Genomic DNA, 10,584 nt, shown 5'->3' with positions numbered 1-10,584 from the left:
TCATATCTTTGTCATAGATGCAATAGTAGTAATGCAAAAGTGGGAATTCGAAGGTCATCTCATTTGGTTGGTTCTTAACTATTGAAACTCGTCAAAGGCTTTCTAAGGACCTTATATGGGAGAACCAAGGGTCAGAGATGGTTAGTGGAAGATGTAAATAGAACTTCAATCGATAAAGACGTCAGTTCTGTTTCTTTTCTGCAATATTGTTGTTCCATCGTATGGTACAGACTTGTACGGAATATTACGACCCTGAATTTGGTTTTGTTTGATAGATTCATTTGCATTTGGTTTAATTCTATTTCACTATGTATTTTGAAAGTTATGGGGCAAGTACACTAAAAGTTGTCTAAATTTGTACCTGGGGTTCCTGGTTTTGGAAATTTTTTACAAACAACTTCAGTTCTAACCATTAGATCTGTCTACAAATCAGAAGAAACGTCTGTAATCAACTTATCAAAAATCTCACCGGAGGGATGTTTTTCAGAAGTTATTGTAGAGGTTACGAAAATCTGATTCACCATCTTAAATTGAAAATCAAGGCTAATTAGCCCTGCAAATCCAATTAACCAGTCAATTTGTGGGTCATAATATGTTACAAAACTACTACCTAGTTTCTAATTATTTTCTATAACTCTAAAATGAGTATCTAAAACCCCAGCCCTTTTGTCTGCAAATGAGCAGAAATCCCTTTTGTATCAAAAGTTATGGTAGAATTTGTCTTTGAACATGGCTACGAGCCATCAAGCCAAATTGTGCTGACGGTGTTAACGGTTGCATGGCCAGCGCTTTTGGGATTTGTCAGAGATATTTGTGAGTTGTAAGTGATTAATATAAGTTTTTACAAGGGTTGGGAAAGTCTTAAGAATTAGTGAACCAACCCTTTGATGTTCGTAGCATTGAAAGCGTAGAACCATTATGAAGGATTGTTCCCAAAGGTACCAAGATAGTAGGGTTTCTTCCTTCACGTCTCGATCTTGAAGATGGGTTCAGTTTGTTTAAATTGACAAATTGTCTACCACCTTTGGAATATGGACGTTAGGGTGTAGCATTTTAAGGAAACTCTTTGCAGGCAGTAATATTTTTGTTAGAACAATTTCAACTGGAAGACTTGGAGAAAAATGAAAATTTCAATTAAGTATGAAAAGCTGTATCCCTTCTTTAAAACAATTGCAGATCAACTGAGCTATGTAACTAACAACAAAAAGAATCTGTTTGATCTCTGTGGTTTTGCATGCTTGCAAAGTTCAGGGCAGCCCCACATTGGTTTCAAAATGGAGGTTAATAGAAAGATTGCAAAAGCACCTAATCACACACATTTTCAAATTAAACGCAGTCCTGTATAATAGTGTTTAATGAAGAAGCTAAAGCCCAGTTGAAGTGGCAGAGATGATTGTAGCAGGAGATTACTAGCCCAAAATTGCAGTGGAGTAAAATTCAACTAGACCAAAGAAACACATGGATGCAAAATGAAAATAATAAGTGGATGAACAATGAGCATCAACATGAAAGTGTGCAGCATGGAAACTAAAATGTATGCAAAACAATTCAGGCAAAAAAGAGAACAAAATGTTAAGCATCGTAAACACATGCAACCACAACCAAAAGAACCATGTATGGGAGCAAAAATTATGTGAACGAAATTGATCAATAAGAACAAAGTGCAAGAGGAGAATACAACAAATACCCAAAACAGAGCACGCAGATGGCATTTATTCTTTCTGCTCATTGGGATTAGTGGAAATGGACTGACACTACATCATGGAGTGCAAGGTATGCATGGACATCACATACAATTACACAAATATGCTAAAAGTCAAATCATCAGCAACCTTATTTTGAAGAAGTGATGAAAAATCTCCAAATTAAGTGACCAAAATCCATGGCAGATCCAGCAAAATCAAGAGTTGAAAAAACTAAAAAATAACGTGGCATTGTCAATTGTATATTTTGGGCAATTTCAGATCAATTCCTAGGTCCCACAGACAAGCTGGCCTAGTGTAAGTTACTAAAAACTCCGATTTCATGTCATTCCTCATGAATTAGGATTATAGTGAGTGCCAGAATCCATATCAACATTTTCTCAAATGTTGAAGTCTTATAGCATACAACTCATTGTAGGTAGCATTTCCCAGATGGAGTTCATCACTTTAGCCCTTCCCCTAATAGAATAACTCAAGGACAGCATATTCCAGAAAGAATCACTGGTCTGGCATACAGAAACAATTAACCAAGATACCTTCCTCATATTACCAAATAAAAAGTACCCGACATTTAAAATATTTCATTAATGCTACAACTTTGAACTAACCTCTGAATGAACACACAAATCATGAAGCTTTAAAACTTAAAACCCATTGAAAAACAGTAACATTCTTAAGAGAAAAGGTATCCATAAAGTCAAACATATCTAAGTGAACTTCCTTCAACCTTAACCTTAAAAGGAAAAAAAAGATTGGCCAGAACAAGCATGGAAGAGATATGCCCACACTAATCTGCAGTAAAGCACACAAAAACAAAGCTAACTTAATACCACTCGCTATTGATCACCTAAGGAAGAGGGGTATGTGTTGATTGGATGAATGACATTCACCATTGAATGATCACATGAAACGTGACATATCTAAGAGGTTTATCAAAGTAGCATAGGCAAATAAATTTATAGCTACTCCTACCAAGAGCTTGAAACACTTTTTAACAAGAGCCGTGCTACACATTATTCCAATGCACATGCTACCATTGAATCCCAAAGAATGACCACCAATAGATTCTTGACGTGTCTAGTGCACTTGAAAATAAATAGTAGCCCCAAAACCAGCAACTACTCTGTACAAAGAATGTGAAACAAACTTACTGCCTCTATTTTTTTAAGAAATCACAACCCCTTGCTTCTGAATGGCGCAGTGTGGCCTTTCAGAACCAAGTCATGATTTATTCTATTAGAGTAGTGATAAATGCACAATAATCTTACCAATCACAGATTTGCCTTTTGGATTAAGCTTTGTGAACTAAATAACTTTAGACAGTATCAAATAAATTGAAAGAAAACAACTCTACTACAGTGCAACGCTGAAGGATGTCATTTGAAGAAAAGCACAAGTCATAGAGAAATTCCAAACAATATCAATGCTAGTTCCACTTATGACATAACTCGACAACTGTCCAATTCAAAGATGACACCCATCTTATTCCAGGAGCTTGTCACATACGAAAAAGTGTTCACATTGTGAGATTGTCAGGTCCTCACATTGAAGAGTCCAGACATTCCAAACTGGCTTGTGGCCTTACGTTACAATTCCCATTTCTCAGGAAATCACATTCACAGCTTCCATACATTCCTAAAAAATAAGGCAGGAAATGAGCACAAATAACTCTAAAGCTCCACTGATCAAAGGAGTAATGGATACAAAATAGGCTCAGCCAAGTCTTTGACTCATACTGCCTTTAGTACGGAACAAAGGCAGGGCAAAATCTGCCCTTATTGGAAAGAAATCAATGCAAGACCAATTTGAATAAATATGCACAATGTTGACATCTATCACTGCAAAAAAGTACAGCCATGTGTTCTGCTGCAATTGTCTTAAAAAAATCTGTGATCACTGGAACAGAAATTTCACCCAATGAAAGTATAACTGTCGACTTCACTAACACATCAAAGAATACTTTGATAATAATAAACTACACGGGACAAGCTTTGGCCCTCCCCTCATCAGGTTTCAACTACTGATGCCATAACTAGTTTTGTGCTAATACTCTTTTATCAGCCAAGAAGTGCAGAATGTTCTCATTTTCCCACTCTCTACGAAGGTTGATAGGTAGAGAGTATATGCTGCACTAATTTTGAGTACTAACTTCTCACATCCCATAAGAACCCAGCATTCCTGCCTGTTCACCACAGCAAAACAATGAATGTTACACTCTGCAGAGCTCTTCGAAAACCATCTCGTCCAGTATAAAGCCCAACCCTTTAATCACAATCCAAACCACACTCCTCTAGAACAGGTCCATCTGACCTGGCAATGAATGGATTAATTCGAACCCACACAAGAGAGAAGACAGATGCAAGAAGAATGGACCAAACAATAACAATTGTAGGTGTGTGGCTTTGTTTCCCCATCATACCCTTGAGGAAAGGATAAAGATGTATAATGACCCATAATGCAAATATCAATTTCCCAAACAAAGGCCCCCAAGAATCATAACCATTGTTGATGGCATCAGACACCCCAGCAACAACGGCAATCATATTGATGATAAGTATTGTCATCGGGGGAATCAAAAGTGTCGTCCACTTGAATAAGTACAATTCTGAAAACTCTCCATCATCGCCAGCCTTTGTTGTCACGGTAAAATTTGTGTCTACACCAGCAAGAACTTTCAGCAAACCTTGAAACACAGCAAACAGATGAGATGACACACCTCCAATCACCCAAAATTGCTCATTTCTCCACCAGTCATCAATTCCCACACCACTCCATCGCATCTCCAAAATACCAGTTGCAAAGATACACACAAAAAGAGCAATAAACCATAAACTGGCTACATTGCTCAGCTGCAAAAACATGTTGTTGAAATAATAATAAATAAATGATAAAGAAAATGGAAGGTATTTAATTAAACACACTGGAGAAAATGCAGAACAAATACCTCAGCAATAATAAATTTGTTAGTTAGCAAGCATATAGCTGGCAAAACACAATATGCTACCAAGGGTATGGATGTCCAAGGATAGACAGTTGCATTTATATATGATAGCCTCTCCAACCATTTCAGTCCACCTCCATATCCATACCAAATGGGACAATGTCTGCTCAGAAAAATTTCTACTGATCCAAGTGCCCATCGTAGAACTTGATTAAGCCGATCTGAAAGGTTAATTGGAGCAGATCCCTTGAAAGCTGGCCTAGGGGGCACACAGTATATAGAACGCCATCCATGACAATGCATTTTGAAACCGGTCAAAATGTCCTCTGTAACTGAACCATATATCCACCCAACCTGAAGCCAGCCATCAGCAAAATACAAGCATAAATAATTAGTCTGATACACGTATTACAATAAACAAACAATTTAAAATTTGCATGACTGACATGTCCCATTGCTGGCTCAACATGAAGTCAAGGCCACTATTAAGACAAGAATAGAAATGACATCACAACCAGCAATGGCTCAAGAAAATTAATGCCCCTATTTGATATTTATTTTAACTTGCTTACCTCTTTACCCCAATCTGTTTTATCTTCATAGCCACAGCTAATAACATGAATGGCCTCTTTCAAGAGAGATGCAGCACTGGCATTTCGTGGTACACCCCCATCCTCTAGAAGAGCAGAGGCTACAAACACAGGTGACTGCCCAAATTTCTTTTCAAAGTTCTTTTGAGACATTAATGATGACTTTTCATTTTCAATTCCTGCATCAAAACATTTCAAGTCATAATTATAACCACATTCAAAAGTTGAATGCAATTATCAAGCATTTAATCAATCAAACCATTACCGGGGACATTTAATCTTTAGCCTTACCTTCTATCCCTTCTTCTATGTCATCCAAGTGATACATAGGAATGGATGCATTGCCACATTTGGATTTCTTCTTCTTCTTCTTCTTTTCTTGCTTGGTTTTTGTCTTCTTATTCTTCTTCCGAGATGCACAACATCCGCAGCAGCACCATTTCGGTAAGCAATTGCATGTCCTTCCAGGTGTTTTCTCCTTTACAGGAGCATCATACCCATATAGAGCCTGTCTTCGAAAAACACAACCAGTGCCCACATAAATAGGCCCTTGGATTCCATCTAAGCCTTTCATGTTGATCTACACACAAAGAAAAAATATGTTTGGCAATCAATGGCAACAAAATATAGAACATCCTTTTAAAACATTATATGGCACCATGAACTTAACATTGAAAGAAAATCTAGAAATAGCCCATACTTACATCAAAGAACACAATGTTACGATTGGCATATCGATCATGATGGTCAATGCCATCAAACCTCTGAGGAAATTGCACATAACAGACTTTCTTCCCCATCATGGGATCCATCATGAAACACATAGCTTCACGTATTGCTTTACTGTTGTTTATATAATGATCACAATCCACATTTAATAGATAAGGAGCATTTGTCAAGACTGCTGAAACTCGAACCTAGACCCACAACAAATGTAGAATGAAGTCAATTTCAATTCCTACCTAAATCAAACCCCTATAATTCAAATTTTTGAATTTTGAATTTTTTATAGAAGGAAATTTCAAATTTCTCAATAGAATATAGATGGAAATTATACCAATGCATTCATAGCACCAGCCTTTTTGTGGTGATTAAAACCAGGCCTCTTTTCACGAGAAACATACACCAGGCGAGGCAATTCATTACCATCGACATCATGTCCTCCATTATGACCCAGAAAGACCTTCCAAAACACATCATAAATATTAGAATAAGTATCTGTAAACAGTTCATAGTCACTAAACAGTGCAATGGGAAATTAAAAAACATGAATTCAAAATTTGAGATAACAACTTAATCAAGATCAGAGTTATCAAATGATCTCAAAAGTTTTAAATCGATGTGAGAACACTCAACCAAGATTGAAATTCAAAATTTCCAAAGAACCAACCTGAATCATTCCCGGATGGTCCCGTACATTGTTACCAGGCCAAGGTGTTCCATCCTGCATTGTCCAACCTTCCTCTGGCACCTTTTGTGCCTTAGCCACTAAAGCATTAATACGAACCTTAAACTCCTCATATTCTCTCTGTAAACCAAGATGGAGATCAATTTTAGCTATTTCACATAGTATTTACCTTCAGTTAAATCTTAACATTCACAGATTTACAGACCTTCATTGCTCTCCGTTCTTTTACGAAGGAAGTTTGCACTTTGTCCTTGAGATAGTCTATCTTCTGAGCAAAGTACCATTCTGGTGCACGAGGTTCAATGTTAAACTTCTTGCAGAAAGGAACCCACTTCCTTGCAAACTCTGATGTTTCAGATAGAGCTTCAAATGTAAGCATTGCCGCACCATCATCAGAAACATAGCAAGAAACTTTGTCTATGGGATAATCCACTGCAAGTATAGATAAGACTGTGTTCGCAGTAATTAAAGGTGGTTCCTTCAACGGATCAACAGTACTGACAAATAGATCAACAGCAGCAAGTTCTGAAGGCTGACCCTCCTTGTCGTACCTGGGGATCATGATGAATTTATTTTTAGCAGAATTAGAGTTTGCAATCAATATCCACAAATTTCAGTATATACATCAACTTGAATTTGACATTTTGTTACACCAGTGAGTAAACTTCATTGTTAATGACAATGTGGTGTTAAATTCAATCATGAAATGATAAACAAGTCTCAAGCTTTTAGATGATAAACAAAAAAATACAATAATGTACCTTAATGATAATCTGTCCAGGTATGTTTCCCTTTCAATCGGGAGCCATTTTGGAAATTGATCAAGGATCCAAGAGAATGCAAACCACATTTCACAGATAACTGAAGTAATCCATAAGCCGAATGCATCTGTCACAGGATGAAGGATTCGGTAGTGGAAAAAGAAACCCAGAACTACAAGCCGAATAATGATCACCATTCTGTACGGATTTATTCTGCTGGAAGGAATTGGCAACTTTCTTGACAGAGGCTGCCTTGCCTCATCCATCCTAAAGTTAAAAGGGATTTAATTCCATGACTCAAAATAATGAGGATCATACATACAAATTTAAATATTTTGCAGCGCATGCAATAAAATCCTAAAGGCATGGATAGAAGGAAAGATTGTGTAAAAGTTAAGCAATCGTACATTGGTAAATCAGGCTCATCTGGACCATTGCCATCAGGTCCCCCTTCCTTTAATCCTTCCCCTTCAGTCCTCATAACCTGCAGTTTATCCTGTCTCTTCTTCCAACTCTCAACTCGCTCTTTCCAGGCTACACTCCCATATCCATAAACTGCCAAATCCTTCGTAGGATCCATCGACCTAGTTTGCACTGGCAACAAGAAAACGAGTGCAAGAAAGCATGATGATGAGAACACCTTGACTTAAAATAATATTAGGAAAAGCATATTATTAAAAAAGCCTAAAACATCTGATTTATGAATCACCAGAAAAATTTGAATCAGGGTCAGGAAAAGGATGAACTCGTTTGCCTCCTCCCATAAATTGAGGTATTATAAGTGCATGATGTTCAGGAGATATCCCATACTCCTGCAATGGATCAAAAGAACTTGAGCACAAAACCAAAAAGAGCATGCAACAAACATATCCATTTTTAAAAGCTAGAAATTAATTTACAAAATTTACCATCTGACCATTCGTCAACAATGGCACTTGAGGCATTATGGTCTGTGGCACCTGATCAGCATCCATATCAGCTCCTCGACCATAAGTCATTTGCCCATGAAGCATGGACTCGGCAGTGTAATGTTTATCTTGCTTATCACGATTCTCAAAACCAAATTCATATTCTATGTCATCAACATCATCCTCTTCTTCATCTCCCTCTACCCTAGGACTACCTGCCAAACCGATGGCTAAAATTAAAAAAGCACTGGAGACACAACTCTTAAAATTCCGATTAATTTTAACTAGAGCATTTGCATTTGGTAATTTATCCTGCAATATAAGGTTAATCCATTGCCGTCAACACATGCATATCCCTGTATAGTTCCTACCAGAATATTTATACACAGCAGAGCCTAACCTTAGGCATTTACTAAGTTTAGTACGACCAAGCTTGGGCATTTTAATGTAATGTGAGCTCTCAAAACAGATCAATTATTCATTAAAATCCAATGCTCGCATGGATCAACAACAGTTCTAGAATTCAAACTAGAGTTTTAGGCTCACCTACGAAATCAACAATTCTTCATGGAACAATGTAGATTACAAGATTTATGTGATGACATATTGCAATTAAAAAGAAGCATTTAACATCTTTACACAGGCGTTCCTTAAAAAAAATGCATTGAAGGTACCTTAAACAAATCCTAACCTTTATGCCTCTTATATCTGGTTTTACATTGAGGGCAGATCTGATTGCCCTCTCTCCGCTCGTACTCGTAGCATGGCCGGCAGACTGGGAAAGCACACTCATTACAGGCAACAAAAAGCTCTCCTCCTGCTATCGTACCAATCTCATCGCTACAAATTTGACATATTTGACTGTCTAAATGGTGCAATGGCTTCGGCTGCAAAACAAGAAGAAAAGATACTGGATCAATTACAAAGGCTAATGCAAGAAAAAGTGAAAGAACACGCCCACAACAACTTCGCCTCCTCCTGCAACGCCAGAGAGAATAAGTAAGGCCGGTAATGTAAAGAGAGCCGACTTGACATCCTAAACAATTGGTTACAACTGTCAATCTGGCGGCTGGCCTATGCCAAAGGGCAATCATGAGCAGATCATGCTAAGAAAAACCGTTCACTAATCAGAAATCACAGCTTAATACATTTCTACCCTGCCCAAAAGCCATTTCGTGTAAGGAGAGCCAAATGGAAATTCAACCCCCAACTCAAAACAAGAAGGGGAAACAACCATTGGTCACAACCCTTTGTTTTGACAGCCTATCTAGCATGAGCAGATCGTGCTCGGCAAAGCCATCCGCTATTTTTTAAAAGTAGCTTAGCTCATATCTGCCCTGCCCAAGGGTTATTTCATGCTATGAAAACCCAATGAAATCAATGATGTATTTTTTGGCCATCTAATACTGTATGTAATCAGGATAGGCATTCGATGCTCAAAATGAGATTCCATGTCCGCATCGTGCTTGAATTGATATTGTAGGCTAAACACTTGGTTTTTACGGCGGATTTTTTCTATCAACAATTCAGGCCACGCTCCCTGGCTGATCATCAGATCACTAAAGGCGACCACGAGATAATGTACAATGATTGAAGAAATCGTCCGATTCCAATGTGCTTGGGTGAGTTTTACCACATTGGTTCTTCTTGCAAGCATTGTAGGCTGCCGAGATGGGTGGGTAGTTTTGCAAGTCAGAGTTTTCCGTGGGTTTTGAAAATGCAATGCAGATAAAGAGATGAAAACCTACCCCAACCTCGCCCTCGGGCCTGATGACCACAAGCTCATTTCGGTTGTGAGAGCCAGCGACCAGACCTGCGCTGGCCTCCATTTCCACTCCCTAGCTCCTTCAGATCCTCTCCTCTGCAGCACGAGTCCTTGGAGAAGCCTTCTTCTACTAAAAATATGATCTGTGTAAAACCCTGTGGCGATGGAGAGCAAAAGCTATTCTTCTCTGTAACATCCGCAAATCCTTTATATTTTAATGTGCGTTGATTTAGGAGGTCCCACAAATAGGGAGTCCTCCTTCGTCAGTAGCTTCTCCAGAAAAATGGACGCCAGCCCTGCAGACAAATCACACAACGGTCTGCCCGTGGAGGAACCCCACCACCAAATCTATCCACTACTACTACTACTTGGTACTCTCCGGATCCAGCTCGACTACAACTCCACCACCACCACACCGCCTAACCCAAGCCTTGGTTTGGTTTGTTTTGTCGCGTTAAGCTGCCGAATTGCAACATCTGTCTCCAACAATTTCAACCAAAAGACAAAC

The 10,584-nt window shown here is 38.4% G+C and overlaps 1 protein-coding gene across 1 annotated transcript; it reads right to left on the bottom strand.

Annotated features, from left to right (window-relative positions):
• Positions 1–3,159: 3,159 nt before the first annotated feature.
• LOC149542909 (putative cellulose synthase A catalytic subunit 5 [UDP-forming]) lies at positions 3,160–10,263 on the bottom strand. Its single transcript, XM_089797827.1, has 14 exons — positions 10,060–10,263; positions 9,003–9,198; positions 8,312–8,526; positions 8,113–8,215; positions 7,811–7,997; positions 7,404–7,670; positions 6,848–7,193; positions 6,625–6,762; positions 6,292–6,417; positions 5,939–6,151; positions 5,526–5,814; positions 5,217–5,413; positions 4,648–4,998; positions 3,160–4,552 (listed from the first exon to the last, which is right to left on the bottom strand). Exons 1-14 carry the CDS (start codon positions 10,138–10,140, stop codon positions 3,968–3,970), a joined length of 3,294 nt encoding a protein of 1,097 aa, XP_089653953.1. The 5' UTR covers positions 10,141–10,263; the 3' UTR covers positions 3,160–3,967.
• Positions 10,264–10,584: the final 321 nt, after the last annotated feature.

This window comes from Cupressus sempervirens, chromosome 8 (assembly GCF_028749045.1).
Source record: "Cupressus sempervirens isolate cs-2001-9-10 chromosome 8, ASM2874904v1, whole genome shotgun sequence".
Taxonomy (NCBI): domain Eukaryota; kingdom Viridiplantae; phylum Streptophyta; class Pinopsida; order Cupressales; family Cupressaceae; genus Cupressus; species Cupressus sempervirens.
The sequence above is the reverse complement of the archived record's forward strand: the minus strand, read 5'-3'. Positions and strand labels throughout refer to the sequence as shown.